Source organism: Tripterygium wilfordii, chromosome 21 (assembly GCF_013401445.1).
Source record: "Tripterygium wilfordii isolate XIE 37 chromosome 21, ASM1340144v1, whole genome shotgun sequence".
In the NCBI taxonomy this organism is placed as follows: domain Eukaryota; kingdom Viridiplantae; phylum Streptophyta; class Magnoliopsida; order Celastrales; family Celastraceae; genus Tripterygium; species Tripterygium wilfordii.
This window is the reverse complement of record NC_052252.1, coordinates 5,897,993-5,921,396: the sequence shown is the minus strand read 5'-3', so window position 1 is coordinate 5,921,396 and position 23,404 is coordinate 5,897,993. Positions and strand designations below refer to the sequence as shown.

Here is a 23,404-nt window from a genome sequence, read left to right as displayed (position 1 = left end):
TTCTTAAACAAGGCACCTATTGATATCATGTCCATGTCCATAGCCCAATGCCATAATTAGCTCATACCACTAAGACTTGACTTCAACGGCTTCTTAGCTGGTTTATCTGTCAAATGTCATGTTCAAAAGGAGTTGGGGGTTCTCCAACTTGTATTCCTTCCAGGTTTGAATTTATTTTGTTACACCTGCAACTCTGCAAGTTTCTTTTTTGGGATGGTGATGCTTAACTGCTGTTTTAATGGGGCTTTAAAGAGATTGCAAAGGCATCTTCTTTCTCTCTTTGGATTGGCAGTTCTGGGACTTAAAAAAGTATTGTTCGAATAAGGCCTTTCTTGTGTATGATTGATTGAGATGGTGAACTTGAATGTACTAACTCTTAACGCATGCGAGAAGGCGAGTTCAAATCCCATGTGTTTCCCCTTGCTTAACCAACGTGTGCAAATGACACCCTACATTATCTTCTTGCACAGGACCCTGACCCAAATCTCAACTGGTTCACGGAAGTTGCGAAATATTTCATGTGACCTAGGATTTATCAATCAATTGTCCAATGAACAGTTGGGTGGAAACCAACGCTCATTCGCATTTCGCCACAACTATTATTTGACTGCCATGAAAAGATAACTTCAATTCAATGTAAGAGTCGACAACATTTCACTCCAATAGCCACAATTGGACCCAAAAAAGGGCAGAAAAGAGGGTCTGAGTAAAAGGACTATTTAAGGTGGTCCTCTCCATAACCATGACATTGCAACAAAACAGGAGCCTATAAATATGCCTAGGCTTGGGCTCCCAACTCCAGTAGCAGGGTGTGGTTAACAGCAGTAGATGTTGGGCCATTGAATTGAATGGGACCTGCACAAAATTAACAGTCTCAATTACAAATGAATAATTCTGCCAAATGCGAGCTTTTTACAAGGTTTTAACCGACATCCTTTACGTACTCCATCTCGGCAAATCATTTTAGAAATGATGCTATGCTAAACCAAACACAGTTTTTTTATCAACAAGAATACTGACTTGTTGCGAAGTCAAAACTTACCGGGAGAGATGTAGCAATTCTTAAGGGCCCACTCATCGCGCATGGAGGCAAACTTTTTGAATGGTGCTCCTGAAATGTTAAAAGGTGTAAAATTGATATAGACTCTATACCTATCTGCAGTTCATTGGCCACTAAATTAACCAATAAAAGGATGAAAAGTTCAGATGAAAGTGAATTTCTTACCTTCAAGCTCCACCATTGCCTTTTTAATCACAGGCTTGAATTTACCTGTGAACCATTTTTTATCATTAAGGTAAAAGGCGAAATCATTAAGTGAAAAGTAAATAACAAGAATGAATAAACAAGGAGCTACAGAAGTTTAATCCTAGAATACTCCAAGAGAAGTCCCATAACCCTTTGCAGCCTATATTAGATTTGCATGAAATAGCATTCGTAGTAACACCACCTCGGAAATTTTTTTGTATGGGATGCAATTAAGGATGTATAAGAAAAGAGGAAAAACAAGATTCTATTAGTTTTTCCTCATTTTAACTTTTACTTCATAAAAAAATGGAAAACTTTGGAATGCCTTCCTTCACTGGTGGATTTGGTTGTCTTCTGTCACTGAACAAAGAATTGGATGACTATAGCCTATTAACACATACTTGTCTACACTCCTAAATGAGAGAAACAATTTTGTATACCATGTCTCCTTTCTACGTCCATAAGAGAAGTCAAAGCAGTCCCACTAGCTGTCCATTCTTCTACAGGAGTGCTCAAATTCCCTACCTGGAGATGCAGTAAAATTTTATTCCTACAAGTTAACTTAGCAATGACAATAACAATCTTTGACATAAAAAAAAGGTAATGCACTTGAAGCACTATGGATTTTGAAATGGAGCCAGAAATAAGGGAGTAATACACAAAAAATCAAGACATGCAATGAGTCAGGATAGAATTACACACTGATGATATCAACCCAGTTTTCCCACTATGAAGAAGAGCTCCAGCAGTATAACCCAAAGCATAGCAGTACGAAGCATCAAAGTTTGTAGGCAAACCACATCTTCCTTCATACCTGCATATTGGAAATTACAATGCAGTCACCACAATGCAAGTTATTAAACCATTGATCTCATACATTTGCCAACAAACATGAAAATGATGTGAGTTGATTTCTCAACAAGGCAAAAGGTTATAGTTGCAGCCTTGCAGGCAAAGATGATATTTACCCAAAGAAGTGCGACTGTCCCTTAAATTGGCGTTTATAGACACCTTCCTGCTTCTTTTTCTCCAATTCAGTCTCAACCATTTGAATAAGCATCTTCTCTGTTTCAATCTTGGCAACCTGAAATGAAGACATATATTACACTATCCACGCATGCAGCAGAAATGCAGACAAGTGAAGAGCACGAAAAGAAAAACCAATACAGTACGCACCTGGACATTCCCATGAGGATCTCTTTCAAGCATCAATTGTTCCTGAATTGCTTGGGGTAAAAATTCAAAGAGCTTAAGTGATTGATCCGTAAGTTTCCTTTTCCAGAGGCCATCTTCATCTACGACTTCATGGGCCAGTATCTCATTCAGTTCAGCAATGAGTGCCTGCACCTGCAAATGAAAAAACAAAAGATCAAGTCATTTACCTAGTCATCCTGTGATTATGTGGATATTAACCGCCCAAGAAAAATGCCCATCACTATAAACGAGGAACAGAAAGTAACCCAAGTCATGAAAGTAAAATAATACCTCAGGAATGAAATCAATTAGACCTTCAGGAATAAGTATCACACCATAGTTATAACCAAGTTCGGCACGTTTACAGACCACATCTACAATGTAATCAGTAACATTCTTCAACGACAGCTTCTTGGCAGCAACCTACCAGAAGATACACCAGTCAATCAACAATTAACAAGTATCCACTGTAACAAGAATTTTTACTATCTTCCTCACCAAACTAGACATTTCCTACAAAACTCATGGCCTGATGCAACATTGCAACCAACCATTAAGCTGAACTTCCCAATGCCAGCTAAATGATATCCCACCTTTGAATACAAATATAACAGACACAAGAGATCAAGGAGGATACCTCTTCTCCAATGATAGTAATGTTTGGATGAGTTTGCAAAGCGCACTCTAACGTAATGTGTGAAGCTGAGCGCCCCATAAGTCTTACAACTGCAAATAGAAACGCCCAAGCATAAAGCATGTGATGAGCGAGCAGACAAATCTTTCATCATTACGTTATGTGTCATACCAAAAAAGTTCCCTTTTTTGATAAAAAATGACATGTAACTTCAACAATGATGCTGGTTGATAGGACTAGCTTTGTGCTAGTGCACAGCAGAAAATACATAACAGAGACAAAGATATCGAAATAAATGTGTGCCTACTGGAGGGAACATAGCTGTCATTCAGCATTGTTTTCATAAAAGGAATTCGTTGTTACTAATAAGCCATTAAACAGTTCTAAGAAGGCAAGGATAATGCATACAAAAGGTTGGCTGAGAAGGTCTCGTGATGCACAAAATGCCTAGTATAAGCTGGATAAAATGATGTTAGATTTTAACCAAAAAAACCTGATTCATTAAAAGAAAACGGATACATTGTTTTAAGACATGCCCATCAATGAAAAATTCACATAACAAGAAATTTAATCCATAAAAAGTTAAGGCAAATCATCTGCTTACAGTGATAGTATTTTCCAGTAGACCGAGCATCTATCATGACATTCCCAATCATTTCTGCATAAATCTGCAAAAAATAACCATAACAGTATCATTCCTGAACCATTCAGTGGTATTAATATATTCCTAAAAAAGATGTCCACTATTTACTTCACTGGGATCCAACCATAATACCATATATGCACATGAAAAAAAAGTTCTATAAATATTTGAACTGATCTACAAACACCCTAAACCCTAGAGAGGACAATATGTCGAGAAATCAACCTGTCAGACAACAATGCATTGCCCATATGCAACAATGAAAAGTAATCATGAGCCTATACAAAAAAAATATTGACTATCAAATAGCAGTTTCAAGACAGGAGGGTGTTTATCAGAGATGGAACTTGGGCAGGCTGCAGAGAAATGATTCCAAAAGAGTGCACGAGAAAGTAATCCTTCACAGGGTTAAACACAATCAGAAGCAAATTAAGATGGTTCCAACTAAGAGAGGCACATAAATCTAGCACTCAGAATGTGTTTTCTTGCCCACAAGTATGAGCTTGGCACACACTATAATTTGCACCATCATTATGGACACAATTGACTTTAAACAGAAGTAAAACTGAAAAAGTCGTGCAATGTCTTTCCACAAGATGAAATAACCAATTCTAAGAATATTTCGTGAACAACCCCTGCAAAAATCACATTCAAGGCATAGAATGGAAATAGCAAAAGGTTGTTGATAACAGGAGGTTATCCTGCATACCATCATAGAATACACAAGTAAAAAACATGAGACTATTACTGTACAGAATGTCAAAATGCAAAACTATGATCACCTTGCATGCAGTATCAAATCCAAAACTGGTAGGAACCTCTTTACATTTCAAATCCCCATCAATGGTCTTTGGGCACCCAATCACCCGAGTTCTAATATTGTTGCTCCTGATTGATCAAAAAAAGGAAACAAAAGTATCGCAATTGATTTTTCGAACAAAGATAATGCCAAAAAGAAAAATGGAAACAATCCTGAACCCACGCATTACAACCCAAAGGAAAAATGGATGCCTAGAAAACATACCTGAAGTTTTCAGCGAGGAGGCAAGCATTTGTGTTGGAGTCATCTCCACCAATAACAACAAGCCCATCCAAATCGAGTTTCAAAGCTGTTTCTTGAGCTTGTTTGAACTGAAAGTTGAGCCCATTTTTTACTAAGCCACATTATGTAAAACACCACACGCAAAACTCAATATACAAAATCCAAGACTCACCTGCTCAGGAGTTTCAATCTTGTCTCTCCCACTGCAAATCATATCAAAGCCACCCTGGGAAAAGGAAAGTAAAGGAGAATCAGATTGTTTTGGTTCAGCAACCAACAGGGCAAAAACAAATGCATAGCCAACATGGTTGTCCAGACAGACTTACATGATTAATGACTAATTCGTACAGTATTAATGAGTAATTCAATGTATTACGCCCCTAACTACATTTTAACATGTTTAGCTGCTGCATGCCATATCCACATTCATTTAAAGACTTAAAAAACTACTACTTTTGTAGCTAGTTTAATACTTACCACTGACACATCCTTCCTTAATACTGAACCACAACAAACATACACGGCACAGAGAGTCAGAGACTTTGAGAAACAATTGTAAATACATAAAAATAGACAACAAACATTGAGGTTTTACATTCCATTGCATTATCAATATCAAGGATTTGCAAATTCAATTTGAACATATCAACTTTTTAAAAGATCACATAAACAACCGTCAACCAGTATAAATGAATCTATACTCACAAAAACAAATCTTACTAAATTCTTAGTCCAGATTCCACAGCTGCTGCTCATTTAAGGATGAATGCAACAATCTTCACATAGAAAAAGTTGTACTCTTTCACAACTGTAAAATCAAACCAAGAAATCCGAACCTGATTTCTATATGGATAAATATAATCCGTTGTTAATTCTACATATTTGCACTTCATGATCCCAGCAGGACCACCCTTGAACCCGAACAGGGTGCTTCCTTTCACACGATCCTGCAAGTAATCTATAACAAAAAGCAAGAAAGCAAAATAAACGTCTACAGCATGAGCAAACATGTAACAAATTGATCTCAATCAATGACAATATCCTCACCAAAGATGCCAGAGATCACATTATGACCTCCCGGAGCTTGACCACCAGACAAGACGACGCCGATCTTCAGCTTCAGATCCGAAGACAGTGTATCAACCTCGTTAGGCACCAACATTGCTGAAGGCTGCCCAAACAGATTTGGGAACAGCTTCGCAATTTCACCTGTAAACACAGCATCGTAAGTAAAGCACACTGACTACACTATACTGGGGTTAGAGTGAAGTCAAAAGAGGGGATAATCACCTGAATTTCCAGCGGAGGAACTTACTGGTCCATCGACGATTTTGAAGGGATTCCTGAGTACAGAGGGGAGAGGGAGTGAGTGATCTATACGGCTTGTCTGCACTTCACTGTAAACTGAGGCCACACGTCCCGTCGCCGGAGAAGACTTTATGTCGCCGTTATTCACGAGAGAAGGTGCCATGGCTGTTGGTGGTTGGAACTAACCCGCTCTCTAGATCTCAACTCTCGAGTGTTATGAGTACAAAAACGGCGTCAATCTATCAGTTTTGTCCAGAAGTGGGACAGTGGTGTACTAAACGGTGTTTTAAAGGGTAATGAAGTCTTTCTAGGTTTGGATGATTGGAATCTCCGCCTGATCTGAATCATCTGATTAGGTGAATCATCTGATTAGGTGCAAGTTGTTGCTAAAATGGTTTTGACTGCACTAGATCCAAATTGGTGATGGTAGGTGGGCGCGGGTACCCAGACTCCGCAGAATATTCGTGGTCACATTATATCCGTCCCGCGAAAATTTGGTGACTTTTGGGCTCTGGCCCATCTAATTTTTGGATTGGGCCTTTGAATTAATGGTGCAACTGCTAATACAGGTGTTACCGGCCCTGATCTTAGGCCCGATCTGGTGATGCTGAATTGGAAGAACGTAAATTGATCCTAGTTTTTGGGGCAATGCAGGTGAATCATATCGACCGAGTAGGAAGTTATGAAGTGTTTTATATGAGCTCAATCACCCTTAAAAGTCTATAGGTGTCAGGCTCAAAATGAATAATATTGTGATAGTGGGTTAGGCCTGCATCAGTTTAATATCATAGTTGAGAATCGGGTGGGATGTACGAGGACATGTGTATTTGAGGAGGGGAGGTAATGATGTAGAAAGTCCTCTAGTGGAAGATGACTGGTCATTCTTCCCTCCCGCATCGCCTGGATAAGAAGTTATGATGTGTTCTATATGAGCTAACTCACCCTTAACTAGCATGATGTGTTTCAAAGTCTTGTGAGTGTGAGACCCAAAGCGATTGACATCATGCTGATGTGTTGGGTCTGCATCAATTTAATGATGCGAGAAGGTCATCTAGTGGAAGATGATTGTTTGTTCCTCCGTCCCACATCGTTTGAGTAGAAAGCTACCTAATACTTTGTGGACTAACACCCACTCTTAACTAACATGATGCATTTTAAAGTCGTGCGGGTGTGATGCCCAAAACAAACAATATTGTGCTAGTGGGTTGGGCTGCATCAGTTTAATAATGCAAAATGTCATCTAGTGGAAGATGATTGGTCATTCCTTTGTCCCACATCGTTTGAGTACGAAGGTATGAAATACTTTATTAATAATGCAAAATGTCATCTAGTGAAAGGTGATTGATCATTCCTCTGTCCCACATCGTTTGAGTACGAAGCTATGAAATACTTTATCACGGCGAAGTCCTTCTTCACTTCAAACTCTCCCATGTTTATTTTACATAAAAATCATCATCATAGCAGCATGTGCAGTTGTGTTTACTTAACACGCTTAATTACTAGTTTAATTAAAGAGGTTGTTAGTAGCATATAGTTAATTGTGTTTAATATGATACAGGATGAGAACAGGATTAGTGATTCACAATAGGTACCACTGATTATCACATGCCAAATACTCTACTTGTTTATGTCAATCCTTTTGCGTACTATCCATTAAAACAAAGAGAAAAACCAACAAAGAGATTCCATCTAGATTTGTAAATCTCTGCAAGTTTTTTCTCCATCATTAATGGCTTCTGCAATAGAGGAGGAAAAGGGCTACGCATGCTAGACATACAATTGTCAGAAATTACACATTCATACCACGGAGCAATAGCTCACTTGATTATATATAAGTTTAAGGCGGATGACACTAAGGTTGAGAGTTCGAACCAATTGTAAGTATTTCTATGAGGTTTTCCCAGTTCCGTGGGCTTGTCCACTTCCCCACTTCTGAGGAAGGGTTAGGAACCTCATTTTCACCCGTATGAGCTTTAGTCTAGTCTTATATATTGTTAGCGTGATGCAAGCTATTCTAACGACCCAATATTTATGCTCAATCAGCTATCCAAAGGGTATGATGAACAGGTAGGTCACCCAGGAAAAATAATAAATAAATAAGGAGACCAAACCAAAGCCCTTTTTTTAATGCAAGGGGGGAAGAAATGTGGGGGATGAAACTGTAAATGTTTTCCTTAATTTATTTGATGAGAGAGTTTACCTTTGCATCAGCATCTGCAAGTACAATTAGAACTGATCACTCTCAAAAAAGCATGTGAAGCCAACTGAAGCTCAGTTCAGCTAGCTATGGCTTTCTCATACAGATATCTTTAAGAATCCTATACCTCCCATTAAAAGTAGTGGTTTCAAAAGCTTGCCACCTAACACACTACTCCATAGAGGGAATTTTTATCTTTAAAGGTCTAATTCAGACCAATACCACAGACTCAATTAAAACATAAATGTTCCCTCATTTGCCTTCCAATCTTATATACTTATTCACTATGAATCTTTTTCTTTTTAAATGCAAGAGTGAAGAGACACAATCATGTATAACATGACCCACTTGCCAATTCTTGCATAAACCACAAATTTTCCTTCAAAAGTTCCATTTTTGATGCATGCTTTAGGATGAAATCCTCCAGAGAAAACAAGAAGCAGAGGCCTGAACATAGCAGATGCAGGGCCTTGTGTTGCAGTTGCAGGGTTAGTGTCTCTTCTTCTGAGGAAGCAGAGAGCTCCAACTCCGACTGTTTCCCATCAGTCTCAATCCTAGCACATGCAATGGTTCAAGAAAAACTGGACCAGATGATCAAAGAGAGGCAGGAGGCAAGGCATAGAGAGAAAAGAAAGCAAAGAAGTCATGGTGGGACTAAGTTCATTGTGATGGTGGCGATGGAGAAGTGTTCATATGATGCCAGAGAGGATTTTAGAGAGTCCATGGTTGAGATGATCATGGCGAACCGGATTGAAGACCCCAAGGATCTTCGTAGTCTATTGAATTACTATTTGACAGTGAACTCTAAGGAGTATCATAGAATTATTTTAGAAGTGTATTATGAAGTTTGCTGCAATTTGTTTCTGTGTTGTAAATGCCATTGATGAACGTCTTGAGATTTGATTAATTAGATAGAATTTGATCTGTTTGATGGCCACGGATGTGTAAACAAGGAAGCTTTGGTTGGAGTGATGAAATTAATTGTGATAAGGTCGCACAGTTTTGATGCTATTTCACATACATTATACATAGATAAGCATGTTTACTTGTTTAGGGCGTCAAGAGCGAGCTGCCTCTAAACAAATCCGAGCTAGCAGCTGTCTGGAGGCAGAAACTGAAGCTTTTTTATTTGGAACACAACTTGGTGGCCTCACTAATGTGCAGGGAGAAATGTTATTGAAGGAGATGCTCTGGTAGTTGTTAATGCGATCAGGGCCAATCAAGAAATCTTGGCTCCTCAAGGTTTAATTATTAATGAAATCCATAGATTAGGGGCGATAGGCGATTTAAATCGTCATGTTAAAAGATCTGCAAATGTTGTAGCAGACAATACTGGCTTCGCTAGGGAGACTGTCCCCAACGGCAAACTCAATAATGCCTCCTGTTCTATCTGCTTATGCAGCTGAACGTTCTTTATCAGCTTTCGTTGAATGACATTAGTTTTTTTCTCAAAATAAAAATGTAAAAACTATTCAAGAATACAAAGGGACCGTTCCAGGTCCCACCTCTATCATGTCCTACTTTCATCCCGTTCTTTTCATAACCATCGATTTTAACACAGCAGATCATGAAGTGTTAATACAAGAGAGGGAGTCGGACATCCATACCGAATATGAAGCCAAAAATAAATCAAAGAAACCTGAGATGGGTCTGTTGGGCCACACATTTTAATGCTGAGAAGACTGCACCATTCACATTTTCTGCAAAATGAAGGAACTTTCATGGACCAACCAAACGCAGCTCTAGACTATTTGTATGCTTCTTTCACTTCCTCTGTTGCAATCAAATACAATGAGACTGGAAACAAATGATGGGACAAATATGCAATAAAGTCTTTCCTTTTCCGGGGTAAAGAAAGTGAGAAGAAGTGCAGTGGCTGAGACAAACTTGGCTCAGTCCTGGCCACAGCAAATTTAATGGCCAGGACAGGCTCCTACCCAGTACAATATCAGGGGCTCTGTAATGCCTTGTGGAAACAAAGGAGGTATGGCATTGATTTTGAAATGCAGTAATGACAAAATCAATAAGCTCAATGGTCCTCGACTTCGGCAAGCACCGAAAATTTGCATCATCTTGATAACTCCTCGGTATCATTCCAAAGATTTTTTTTTCCAGAATTTCAACCCTATCTATATAATAAAGACTAACATCGGGTAATTTACCTTTTCAATCGTAATGTGCCAAATACCTTGCAGCCAGGCATTTTTATGTATTCATAAGACGAGCATAGTATTTTCCGGCTTCAGGCCGGTGTGGATTAAAAATCAAGCCTATCTGCTGGTGAGAAAAAGTTAAACAAGAAAATTTACGTAAATGGGAAATGCTAACACCGGAGTCCGGACAAATAAATCCCGCAAATATAAAGAATTTATGGTGCCCGGATGATAAAGCAAGAGCCAAGAGGAATCCACGCACATGATACAGATCCAAAAGCTGACGTCCCAAATTCCTAGACAACATCTACAGGAAAAGGGAATTATTAATCTCTTTAGAAAATAAAAAACTTGGCCCAAGCTTCTCAAACACCTGGTATCACCATTAAAATGCAATCAAGGAGGGTTTCTCGTGTCGTGTCCTGTGTCCGTGCTTCTTAGTTTATAAGTGATATTGCATGGACAAATCATAATCAGAATACAGACTACAAGCTCTATTACCATAAAGGAATCAACGAGCACAACCAATAGAAGTGAAACCCAACTTAGTAAAAGCATCAGGCCATGCTTATCTATGTAACATGGTCATGCTTAAACTTATGCATGCAAAGGGCAACATTAATCTGTTCGCGGGAACCCACATACCAAAAGCATAAAAATACATTTGCATGACCAAGAATTGTACCAAATATACTTTACAAGCCTTCCACATGTCAAAAGGAAATGTCAAATTTGCAACAGAGATGCTAGTATTTCTATAAAAACATGAGACATTGAGCAAATCCAAAATCATTTCCAACATGAACCATATTTTTTAGAACTAGCTCCCAACTCACATGGACACCAGATTTTTCAGAGCCCGAGCATAACATTAATATGTTCACAAGAACCCACAAAAAATGCATAAAAATACACTTGCATGACCAAGAATTGTACCGAGTATACGTCCAAGACTTCCACATGTAAACAATGCAAAAAAAAAGGTCAAATTTGCACCTAACAAAAAGAACATGTACAGAAAGTTCCACCCAACGACTCATGTCTAGCCAAAAAAAGCCTCTCTTCATTGCATAACGTTCAAAACTTCCATAAATTCACTGTAGCCATGCTCAAATTTATTCCAGCGAAGGGCAACCACCCATTGCCAATATCATAAGATATCCCTTTCAAATGCAAAGTTATGGTTGACGATAAGACCAAATTGAAGATCATTGTGCAATAAAGAGGCTACAATTTGTCCAAACATATGCAACATTGAGAGAATCCAAAATCATCATCTACATGAACCATATTTTTTTGAACTAGTTGTTAATTCAAATTACGGACACCATATTTTCTACCTCAAACACAGCATCAAGTTGCTTATGGAAACCCACAAAAAAGGCACAAAATTCTCACGACCAAGAATTGTATCGTTTACATCGTCCAAGACTTCCACATGTGCGAAAAAAAATGTAAAATTTACTCATAGTAGAGAGCACATGTACAGAAGGTTCACCCAAACGACACATGTCTAGACAAACAAAAGCCACTTTTATTGTGTAACTTTAAAAACTTCCATAGATTTACCGCGGCCATGCTTAAACTTATGCATGCAAAGTGCAATCCCCTTGTCAGTTTCATAGGATATTCCTTTCAAATTCATGGTTATGGTTGCTTTTAAAACCAAACTGAAGATCATTATGCAATAAAGAGACTAGAGTTTGTCCAAACATAGTTTTGTAATTCAACATTTTCATGTATTGAATGTTTTGCAAATAGACTAGTGTTTAATTTTCAAATTTCTTGGTCTGAATCTCATGGGCTGCCTGCAAAATACAGACTAAATACCAGCATTTATCGACGGATCACCGCGATCAACTAGGACAGTTTATAAGGGCAGAACTTGTTGAGATCATACTGCACACAAAACAGAATTCCCCAAGACAGCTTGCTTGGAGAATGAGAAAAAAAAGAAAGGAGAGGTTTGTGTAGCAAAGCTACACCTCACTTTATCCACGATGTTAGAGATTGTCTCAGGAGTCAGGACTATAGCAGTAAAACTCACCTTATATGGAACATAATGACCATGCCAAGCAACTACGTTGAAAGGTGAAAAATCTTGTCTTGCCGTAAAAAGTTCTCCACCAAATTTTTGTACTATAGTATAACCTGGCTTGTAATCTTCTTCAAACCAGGCTAATGGAACAAGAAAATCCCTTGGAGCAGCAAGACCATTAGCACCTACATTAATCAGAATTGTGTCCACAGTGTGGTGGACTTCAAAAGAAAACACAAAGGTATTGATATACAACAAAAGAAAAAATAATTCATTTCATTCAGTTGTAAATCACAGCTGACTGAGATTTGGTACCTATTGGGCCAAGATCAGGAAGTTTAAAATGGGTGCCGAATATCTCAGCGACATAACCACGTGATGGGCCATCTGGCAAATCTACAGCAAAACGAAATCCTTGAGGCAAGATGGCAATTTCACAAGGAGAAACTTGCAATTTTCCACTTAAGTAGTGATCCAAAGCCCTACACAACCAGTATGGAAGTTTAAAATGTAAGTCTTAATTTATATTATTTTCACATGGTAAGAAGAGAAGAAAGTGCAGTCATAAAAGGCAAAACTGAATGTGTCTGAGCATCTGTGCTTAAAGCGAAAGATGGAGCATTTGCACAGGGATAAGGTTGTTCCATGGCCACATTGGTGCCATGGAAACAGCTTTCTACAATACAGGTCAAATGACCCCCCAACATTTTGGAACCTTTGTATGAATCTCATGGGCAGCCTGCAAAATACAGACTAAAGCTTTACTACTATCTATACAGGAATCAACCAACACAACCAATCGAAGGGAAACCGAACTCAGTAAAAGCATCAGGCTATGCATATCTAGGAAAAAGCAAAATCAACGATAATTAGGCACTACAACATAGGAAAAAAGAATTCGATATTAGAACTCAACCCATTAACAATAAAGAGAATGGAAAAATTAGCTGGAAGTCATCCAGCCGCTCGCAACTATAGCACTACAAAAGGCAAAGTTGAATTCTCAATCCATAGAAACTTATAAGTCAGAGATACTGGTTGGATAGGCATGTTAAAAAAAAAAACAAAAAAACTGGGTGAATAATATTAGAATACTTACAATGCAAATATGACTGCGTTAATCAAACCAACTTCGTAATTGCACACAACTGCACAAAGAATCAACATGACTTGAGAACTTGACCAAAAGACAAAAACTGGTAAAACTTCTACCATCCAAATCACATATTGATGCCGTGAGATGCCACTGTCAATGCGGAATATGAGTAAATCATGCATACCTGCGAGTATGATACATCGTAGTGACAAAGTTAAACCAGAAAATTTAAGTAAATAAGAAACTTGACGATAACATGGGACAAATAAAATCTGCCAATATAAAGAATTTATGATTGCTAAGGAAAAAAAAGAGTGATAATGCATGAGCCTAGAGCAACCCACACAGATGCTACAGATTCCAAAAGTAAATTCCCTGAACAAGATTCACAGGAAAAGGGGAGTATTTATTTCTTTTTAGAAAATCAAAAACTTGGTCAAGCTTCTCGAACACCTAGTAACACCATTAACAGGCATTGAAGGAGGATTTCTGTTTAATTACCAGGTTTATAAGCTATACTGCGTGGACAAATCATAATCATAAAACCTACAGAAGGCAAGTTGAATTCTCAATCCATAAAAAAGAGATAATGACTGGATAGGCATATTAAAAAAAAACTGGGTGAATAACATTAGAATACTTACAATGCAAACCAGCTTCGTATTTGCACACAGCTGCACAAAAAATAAAAAAGACTTGAGAACTTGACCAAAAGGCAAAAATTAGTATAACTTCTTCCATCCAAATCACATATTCCCTTCATAGTTATGGACCAAATTGTGCAGGTTTGGAACCGATAGTGATCTTTTTGAGGAACAAACTGCTAGTCCTCTGTTTTTTTTTAATATGACTGGATAGGCAAGCATATTAAAAAAAATGGGTGAATAACATTAGAATACTTACAATGCAAACCAGCTTCGTATTTGCACACAACTGCACAAAGAATTAAAAAGACTTGAGAACTTGACCAAAAGGCAAAAATTAGTATAACTTCTACCATCCAAATCACATATTCCCTTCATAGTTATCGACCATCCAAAGACTTAGTATAACTTCTACCATCCAAAGACTTGAGAACTCAGTGATCTTTTTGAGGAACAAACTGCTAGTGCTCTGTTTTAAAAAAAGAAAGAATGAAATTGATTGTGATAGCAGTTTTGTAGAGGCAACATGTTTGGCATTATTCCATTGCTTCAGCAGATTGCACTATAAGACATCACAAGACATTAAAAATAAGGGGGAAAGACATCCCTCCAAGATCAAATACTTGTTCCAATTTTATCAAAACATAAATAAACGAGAATGAGACTAACCTCGAATCTTTCTTTGCAAAGGCCTAATGATTGAACAACTTCCCTACTTCCCATTACAATAATTACACAAATTTCTCTGTACCAGGAGAAAAGCAATCAATCTCAGTAGCAAAATGAAAGTATACTAATATTGGGATTCAGGAGTTTGGACAGAATCTAGTTACATTCTGCAACTTGTCCTGGCAACTTATTATGCAAATCTAAACATGACATGCAGATCTGGCATAGCCAGATAACCTGAAATGAAATGATATCTGAAGAGGTTCCAAATATTAGTCTAGAAATGTTATGTGTACTTGGCTTAACAAGGCAAATACTAAGACTCCAGTAGCAAATACGCCTACACAAGCAGAGGTTATGACGTTGCACAAACCAAAACCGCCCACATCCATCACAGGCTAAACAAAAATAATGTCACTTGAACAAATCAAAATACGAGTCCACACAAGTACAACACGAAAATAAGGATACTATACTGGACATCCTAGAACTCAATAAAAGTTAAAACACATCCTAAACCCAAAGTTTAGGATAATCACTGATTACCAAATCATTGTGAATGCATCACCCATCTCAGATCATACATTCCCCTGCTACAAACAGCTTATCCAGAATTCCAGATTAAAGTACACAGGCAATGCCTCGAGTATCTCAAAGTGTGAGGGCATTAATTAGATTCACTGTCTTAGAGTGAACCTAGTATCAGCTTTTCATTGCTTAGCAAATCATTTTAATGAGATATATATTGTCTAAGAAATCATTGTAGTGACTAAATATTGTCTCTCGGCATTGTGTAGCCTTCTTCAATACATGCTCAATGCAATTTAAAAGGTGTTCACCTTCAAAGGGAAATCTTCTCCAGGCAATTAGATATAGGACTTTAAATAGTGCTTTGTGTGCCAGGAATTAATATGTGCATTCAAGCCAGTAACATAGAAATCATATCATCTGCCAACATAATAACTAGTTACCTAGTATAACCTCAGCGGGGCTCTATAATACCTTATGGAAACAATGGAGCTATGGCATCAATTATCAATTGCAATACTGCCAAAATCAATCAGCTTAATGGCACTTGACTTCGGGAAGCGCCAAAAATTTGCATCATCAGGTAAAAAAAATTTGAATTGTAAATACCTTGCGGCCAGGCAGCTTGAGGCATTTAGAAGACATAGTGAAAAGGTTAAACAAGAAAATTTAAGTAAATAAGAAACTTAATGCTAACACTGGACAAATAAATCCTGCCAATATTTATGATTGCTAAGGAAAAAAGTGATAAAATGGAGCAAAGAGCAACCCATACATATGCCACAGATTCCAAAAGCTAAAGTCCAAATTCCTGAACAAGATCCACAGGAAAAGCGAGTATTTATTTTTCTTTAGAAAATAAAAAACTTGGCCCAAACTTCTCAAACACCTGGTAACACCATTTAAATGCATTCAAGAGACACCAGATTTTCCCGCTAAAGTACAACATTGCGAGAACCCACATATAAAAAATATACTAAAATACATTTGCACGACCAAGAATTGTACCAAATGCACTTTCCAAGACTTCCACATGTAAACAAACGGAAAAAAGAGAAAATTTGCACAAAGCAAAGAGAACACGTACAGAAATAAAGTTATGCCACATGTTTTGACAAACAAAAGCCTCTTTTACAGCATAATGTACAACACTTCCAGAAATTGTACTCAACAACCCATTGCCAGTTTCATAAGATATTCCTTTCAAATTCATTGACATGGTTGATACAACCAAATCGAAAATCATTATGCAATAGAGATGCTAGCGTTTGCATGAACATATGAAATTGAGCAAATCCAAAATCATCCCCGACATTAATCATAATTTTCAAAACTATTTCCCAACTCAAATCACGGACACCATATTTTTCAGCTAAGGCACAACATTAAGTTGTTCACAGGAACCCACAAAAAATGCATAAAAAACACTTGCATGACCAAGAATTGTACCGAGTAGACCGTCCAAGACTTCCACATGTAAAAGAGGCAAAAAAAGAAACGTCAACTTTGCGCAAGCAAAGAGAACACATATAGAAATAAAGTTATATGTCCAACACCACATGTTTTGACAAACAAAAGCCTCTTTTACAGCATAATGTTCAACACTTCCAAAAATTGTACTCAACAACCCATTGCCAATTTCATAAGATATTCCTTTCAAATTCATTGATATGGTTGATACAACCAAATCGAAAATCATTATGCAATAGAGAGGCTAGTGTTTGCATGAACATATGACATTGAGCAAATCCAAAATCATCCCCAACATTAATCATATTTTTCAAGACTATTTCCTAACTCAAATCACGGACACCATATTTATCAGCTAAGGCACAACATTAAGTTGTTCACAGGAACCCACAAAAAATGCATAAAAAACACTTGCATGACCAAGAATTGTACCAAGTAAACCGTCCAAGACTTCCACATGTAAACGATGCAAAAAAAATAAAAGTGCAAAGAGAACACGTACAGAAATTCCACCCAATGACACCTGTCTAGACAAGAGAAGCCTCTTTTATTGCATAACGTCCAAATTTTCCATAAATTTACTGTGGCCATGATTGAACTTATGTCCACAAAGTGCAACAACCCACTACCAGTATCATAAGATATTCCCTTCATATTCAACATTATAATTGATGATAAGACCAAATTGAAAATCATTATGCAATAAAGAGGCTACAATTTGTCTAAACATATGCGCCATTGAGCAAATCTAAAATCATACCCCACATGAATCATATTTTTCTGAACTAGTTCTTAATTCAAATTACGGACACCATTTTTCCACCTTAAGCACAGCATCAAGCTGTTCATGGGAACCCACCAAAAAAAAGCACAAAAATTCTCACAACCAAGAATTGTATCATTTACATTGTCCGAGACTTCCACATGTATGAAAAAATGTCAAATTTACGAATAGCAGAGATAACATGTACAGAAGGTCCACCCAACGCCACATGTCTAGACAAACAAAAGCCTCTTTTATTGTGTAGCCTTCAAAACTTCCATAAATTTACCGTGGCCATGCTTACTTATGCCCGCAAAGGGCAGCAACCCATTGGGAGTTTCATAAGATACTCCTTTCAAATTCATAGTTATGGTGGATGATAAGACCAAGTGCAATATCATTATGCAATGAAGAGGCTTGAGTTTTTCCAAATATATGCCATTGAGCAAATCCAACATCATCCCACATGAACCACATTGTTCTGAATGAGTTTTTAATTCAAATTACGGACATCAAAATTTTCACCTCAAGCACAGCATCAAGCTGTTCATGGGGACCCACAAAAAAAGAGGCACAAAAAATTTGCACGACCAATACATGAACAGAAATAGCTCGAATCATGTTCACATGACAAAAAAACTGTGGATATAAACACAAAATACTAACTATTGCAACAAAAGGAAAAACCTTCGAAGACAGCTGGAGTTTATTGGGCCAAAAAAATAACCAACATGAATACAATGTTCTACAAAAATTATCTAATTGGTTGAAACCCCAAGATCTTGTGAATCGATGATGGAGAACACATATATATGAAGACAACAATCAAGTTCCACAAGATAGAAAGACCGAGGAAGGAAGGGACAGATACTCACATCGAGATGTGAGATTTTCGCCAAGAGCGAAGACGTGAATGAGATCGCAATCATCATACTTTCTCGGCGGCATACATGCCGTTCCGAAGAACCAGAGCTCGTTGCGCCTCCAACCCTGACCATCTAGGTCAGATCATCAAAACCCGTAGTATCACAATTCAAAGTTTCATATACCCATAAATCAATCCGATGCTCTCTTTTTCTCTTGCCAATCCCTTCGCTGTCAAAAAACCCCAACTGTAATCGAACCAACCTCTGGTTCTGTAGGTGCCACGTCCCACACAAGCCCATGTCTTTTCCTGACTCGTTCCTTCTCCATCCCTTTAATTTCACCAGAACTATGTGATTCCGTATACCTATGTAAACATCTGTAACAAACAAACAACTCTTAACAGCTTTTTTAGGAAAGTTAGGGTTTCAGTGACTGATAGAATCTGATGTGAGGAGAAGGAAGAGATGTCGTTCTAGTTGAGAATACATACAGATTGGCAACATTCGTATCATCGGCTCGAATCGCATCGGCTGCATGAAAAAAAATCAGGTCAATGTTCGTTCTCTTCGCGCAGCCACGCACCAGTCATCGTAAACCCTAGACAGGCGTAAGAGAACCAATGTGAGGATTCAGAGCTCAAAAGCCCCACTGGAAGAACGGTCTGGGATTTACCTTTGTAATCAGATACGCGTATGATTTTAAGGAAAATAGATAAGAGGATTCTCAACCGCCTCAACAAGAAAGGCAGGATTAGCTAGATTCAGGGTTTCTCGACCGCCTCAACAACGTTTCTTTTTTTGATTTTTTGAAAAGCAATCAAAACTTCCCTGTAAAAAGTAAAAAAGCAATAAAAATTTCCAGTTTATTAAATAGTAGTTAATTTTTTTATACAAAAATTTAGGAAATTAGAAAGATAAATGAAATTCAAATTTTGTTTTTATCTACTCTCATTCCACCGACTTCATAGTTCATAACCGACACCGTGGATTTTTTTAACACAGATCATGAGTTAATAATATACTTTCTCTACTCTGATAAAAAAAAATTATATATATATATATATATATATATACACTTTCTCTAGTCTTTTTTTATGGCTTTGTTGCGTTTGGTTTTTCTGCAATATTTTGTCACCTTATCAATGATCATAATTTACAGCTTTCAGTTTCTTGTCCACGTCAGCACTGGACCCACCAGGTGGCACCCCTACGTGTACTTTTTTATCCAACGTGTCACACACTTTTTCTAAACTTGCTAACCGAAATCTGAATTTTCAGGATCCAAACACATTTGAATTTCCATCTTGATAACTCCGACGATCAAATGAGTGAGATGACTGAGAGATTTTAGTAAGAGAAAACACATCGTTTAGGAGATAGAGAGATTGATACATTCAGAATGGATCCCTTTTAAGGTGGCGAGATCTTTATATTTATAAATAAATCTCTTACTCATGTGTCCTACCGATGACATGTGGGCGTAGAATTGGATGAGGTTTTGGGTCAATGTTTACTGGATGAGACCATGGGCCATATGTCTGTCAGGTGCAAGGTAAGACTATGGGGTAAGAGAGCTTCCTAAGCCATGGGCTTGTGTCGGACCGACACTCGTCCATGTCGTGGTCTGTTGGGCTTTCGAGGTGGTCATGGGCCTGCAATTTGATTGTATAGGACGTGAGCCTGAGTTGAGTAGGCAGTTGGCCAGGTAGAATCCGTAGGCTTATCGCGGGCCCTAAACCCGTTTTGAAAGGTTGGTCGCCCAGTTCATGGATCTGTTGGACTTTGGTGTGGATTTTGGCCCATACAAAGAACACATGCCAAGCCACTTGTTCAAAGTCATTGTTTCATATGAAATCATAGCATGGCTTTCATTATTCGTCCAAAAGAAATAGCATGGCTTTCATCATCATGGAAAGCTGGCAAAAACTTCTTCATTCTTCATTTCTTCTGGCCTGGGGTTAGGTGTACTTTGTTTTGTAATTTCTCTCGTCAATAGTTTTTTTAAATAACTTACAAATTGAACTACGACTCATAATTATACGTATATCATATTTATACGTAAGTCCACATCACAAGAACAATGGAGTCTAGTCTGTCGAGAGTCTAACCAAAACAAAATTCATATTAAACTTTTGCATCACCTTAAAACGTGGCGGATTGGAATTTGCCCTCTTGGATTGTCTAAAGGAGCAGGGAACTCCACAAATCCAGTTATATCAGTCGTATTCATTACCCGAATTATGTTTTTTTAAACATTATGAAAAAGTACGGTAGAGTGAAGGAAATAGTAACATTTGAGGGGAAAAAAAAAGATAGTAATGAAGACGACATGATATAATCCTGGTCCTGGGCGGAAATCAAAGGTCGAAACAACTACTTTCTCGCTGTTTTCCCTCAAATTGAGACTCTCAATTATTTTATGTATTCATCCTCTGATACTCAGATTCTGACTAATACAAAGTTTCCAAAACTATGGAAGATGAAGAACAGCTTTCTAATTACAAGGCAGACATGGGTGATGGCTTGACTTTAAACCGTGATGGAATCGAATCTAAGAGCTTTCGATCACTCCTCAGCTGGGTTTGTCTCGATCATTCCAGTCTCTGGAAATCTGGCCTTTCATGGTCTGTCTTCTTTGTTCTGGGCATAGGTGTTCCTCTGGTTTCCCACTTTGTTTTCTTGTGTTCGACTTGCGATTCGGAGCACCAACGCCCGTACGATGCAGTTGTGCAATTATCGCTCTCTTCGCTTGCAATCGTTTCGTTTCTCTGTTTATCTGCCTGGGCTCGAAAGTTTGGAGTCAGGAGGTTCCTCTTCTTGGATAAATTGTCCGATGAGAGTGACAGGGTTCGAGAAGGATATCAGCGGCATCTGCAGGTGAGCTTGATCTTCTCTGATTCTTTCATGGATTTTGCATTTTCGAGCTTGAATCTTTTTGGTATTTTTTATTCTTTCAATTGGATGTGATATGGTTCAATTCATGAGGAAATTGATGCAAAAGATTGTTCATTTATTCAAGTTGGTGAGGAAATAATTAATGGTACGATCCCCTCTTAGAGTTTTTCTTTCCACAAATTCACTCATAAATCAATGATTAGGGAATGAAATTAATTAATCGATCAGTTTAATTAGTGAATTTCGATTAAGATCAAGTAAGAGTGTAAAATTTATGATATTTGCAGAGATCAATGAAGCTTCTTTGCATATTTGTCCTCCCCTGCTTTGCTGTTGAGTCTGTGTACAGAATATGGTGGTATGCAACAGGAGCCTATGAAATACCCTACTATGGAAACATGTTTGTTAGTGACGCCATCATCTGCATAATGCAGCTGGCGTCGTGGCTGTATCGGACATCGATCTATATCCTTGTTTGCATTCTGTACCAGCTGATTTGCCACCTGCAAATTCTTAAGCTTGAAGACTTTGCTCAAGTCTTCCAGCAAGAAACCGAAGTGTGTTCCATCTTACAACAACATCTCATGATCAGAAGAAGCCTCAAGGTTATAAGTCATCGGTTTCGGAAATTCATTTTGTCGTCTTTGATTTTTGTTACTGCTAGCCAGTTGATGTGCCTGCTCATCACAATTCGGTCTAGTGCTAACAACAACATATTTGAGGCTGGAGAACTTGCAGTAATCCTCTCATCCTAATCCTTTAAATCACCTAGTCATTTTAGTGTAGGTTAGTCCTTAATATCTTTTGATGGTGCAGTTGTGCTCCATTAGTCTTGTCTTAGGCCTCTTCATATGCCTGCGAAGCTCGACAAAGATCTCACACAAAGCACAGTCCATTACAAGCCTAGCTGCAACATGGCATGTATGTGCAACAATCAATTCGTTCGATGAGCCAGATGGGGAGACTCCAACAACTCAAATTACTTCAGGCCAAGTGTATCCTGTCAACATTGATTGTGAATTAGATGACGAGGAAGATGATGCAGATGATGATTCGGACAATTCCAAGTTGGTACCAGTTTTTGCACATACAATCTCGTTCCAGAAGAGGCATGCTTTAGGTTAGTAGGGGGAGATAACCTTTGCTATTTGCATACATTTTTGGATATGGTAGTAATCATTATCTATTTGTAAATTGCTGCAGTTATGTATCTTGAAAACAACAGAGCTGGGATTACAGTGTTTGGATTCATGCTGGACAGAACCGGGCTCCATGCTGTATTTGGAGTTGAACTAGCTCTTCTACTCTGGCTACTCAATAAGACAATAGGTATTGCCTTACCTTTCTTTGCTGCATTAAGAGGATAAATTTTGAGCCGTCGAATTCATGGTCGAAAGGAATCATGCATGATTAGTTCACATCCATAGGGCTTTGAATCAACTGACCATAGATGCCATGAAGGAATAGGTACTTTAGAGCAGTATCTGAGTCAGATGGCCGGTACTATGAGCTGATAGATGAGACATTTTGTGTGTTTATCCAAATTATGTTCCTTCCCTTTTCTTGTTTCTTTCTTATACCCACTATGTTCTATTGACAGTGAGTTGGACCTGAAAGTGCTGAGATTTGAGTATTAATCGAACTCAATCCTAGTTCACCACCATTATCTGAAGCAAGGGAAGATGGGCATAAAGGAAGAAAGTTTACTCCCAACGATTGAGCTAGGATGCTACGCTTTCGAAAATCGATGGGTGTGTGACTACACCCTGTCATATTCTGCACTTATTTCAGTTGCATCATTCTGTAAACAAGCTTGGTTTTGTGATTTATTCTGCTTCGTGTGAAGAAATGAATCTTATAACATTTTTCTTTTTCATTTATTAGTCCTTAAAAGCATTTTTCAGATAGTTGCAAAGCTTCTTTGGTAGTAGCTTGTGATTTCAAGCGCTCTACTGCTACACAACATTGAGCGGTGAGTGTTGGGGCAGAACAAGTAACGAATAACCAAATAACTTGAA

General features: G+C 38.0%; 3 protein-coding genes and 1 long non-coding RNA gene across 5 annotated transcripts; 1 reads left to right on the top strand and 3 right to left on the bottom strand.

Annotated features, from left to right (window-relative positions):
• Positions 1 to 551: 551 nt before the first annotated feature.
• Positions 552 to 6,306, bottom strand: LOC119989990 (pyrophosphate--fructose 6-phosphate 1-phosphotransferase subunit beta). The gene is made up of 16 exons (XM_038835778.1): positions 6,050 to 6,306; positions 5,807 to 5,968; positions 5,596 to 5,717; positions 4,932 to 4,985; positions 4,742 to 4,848; positions 4,500 to 4,605; positions 3,679 to 3,742; positions 3,078 to 3,166; positions 2,732 to 2,863; positions 2,423 to 2,593; positions 2,215 to 2,330; positions 1,949 to 2,060; positions 1,687 to 1,771; positions 1,226 to 1,270; positions 1,043 to 1,111; positions 552 to 855 (listed from the first exon to the last, which is right to left on the bottom strand). Exons 1-16 carry the CDS (start codon positions 6,228 to 6,230, stop codon positions 779 to 781), a joined length of 1,692 nt encoding a protein of 563 aa, XP_038691706.1. The 5' UTR covers positions 6,231 to 6,306; the 3' UTR covers positions 552 to 778.
• A 3,466-nt stretch (positions 6,307 to 9,772) lies between these two features.
• LOC119987788 lies at positions 9,773 to 16,611 on the bottom strand. The gene is made up of 9 exons (XM_038832702.1): positions 16,378 to 16,611; positions 15,161 to 15,262; positions 14,865 to 14,907; positions 14,455 to 14,484; positions 14,196 to 14,225; positions 13,555 to 13,603; positions 12,771 to 12,937; positions 12,465 to 12,676; positions 9,773 to 10,724 (listed from the first exon to the last, which is right to left on the bottom strand). The coding sequence occupies exons 1-9, from the start codon at positions 16,609 to 16,611 to the stop codon at positions 10,470 to 10,472; spliced, it is 1,122 nt and encodes a 373-aa protein (XP_038688630.1). The 3' UTR covers positions 9,773 to 10,469.
• Positions 16,612 to 18,233: 1,622 nt separating this feature from the next.
• LOC119988161 lies at positions 18,234 to 19,294 on the bottom strand. Its single transcript, XR_005465562.1, has 2 exons — positions 18,983 to 19,294; positions 18,234 to 18,868 (listed from the first exon to the last, which is right to left on the bottom strand). It is a non-coding gene; the product is annotated as an uncharacterized LOC119988161 (long non-coding RNA).
• Positions 19,295 to 20,740: 1,446 nt separating this feature from the next.
• On the top strand, positions 20,741 to 23,293 carry LOC119988234. Of its 2 annotated transcripts, none has more exons than XM_038833200.1 (5): positions 20,741 to 21,368; positions 21,821 to 22,123; positions 22,203 to 22,506; positions 22,590 to 22,715; positions 22,987 to 23,293. In XM_038833200.1, exons 1-5 carry the CDS (start codon positions 20,964 to 20,966, stop codon positions 22,998 to 23,000), a joined length of 1,152 nt encoding a protein of 383 aa, XP_038689128.1. In that variant the 5' UTR covers positions 20,741 to 20,963; the 3' UTR covers positions 23,001 to 23,293. The 2 variants fall into 2 exon arrangements, with proteins under 2 accessions (XP_038689128.1, XP_038689127.1); XM_038833199.1 differs by having other exon boundaries at positions 20,744 to 21,368; positions 21,674 to 22,123.
• Positions 23,294 to 23,404: the final 111 nt, after the last annotated feature.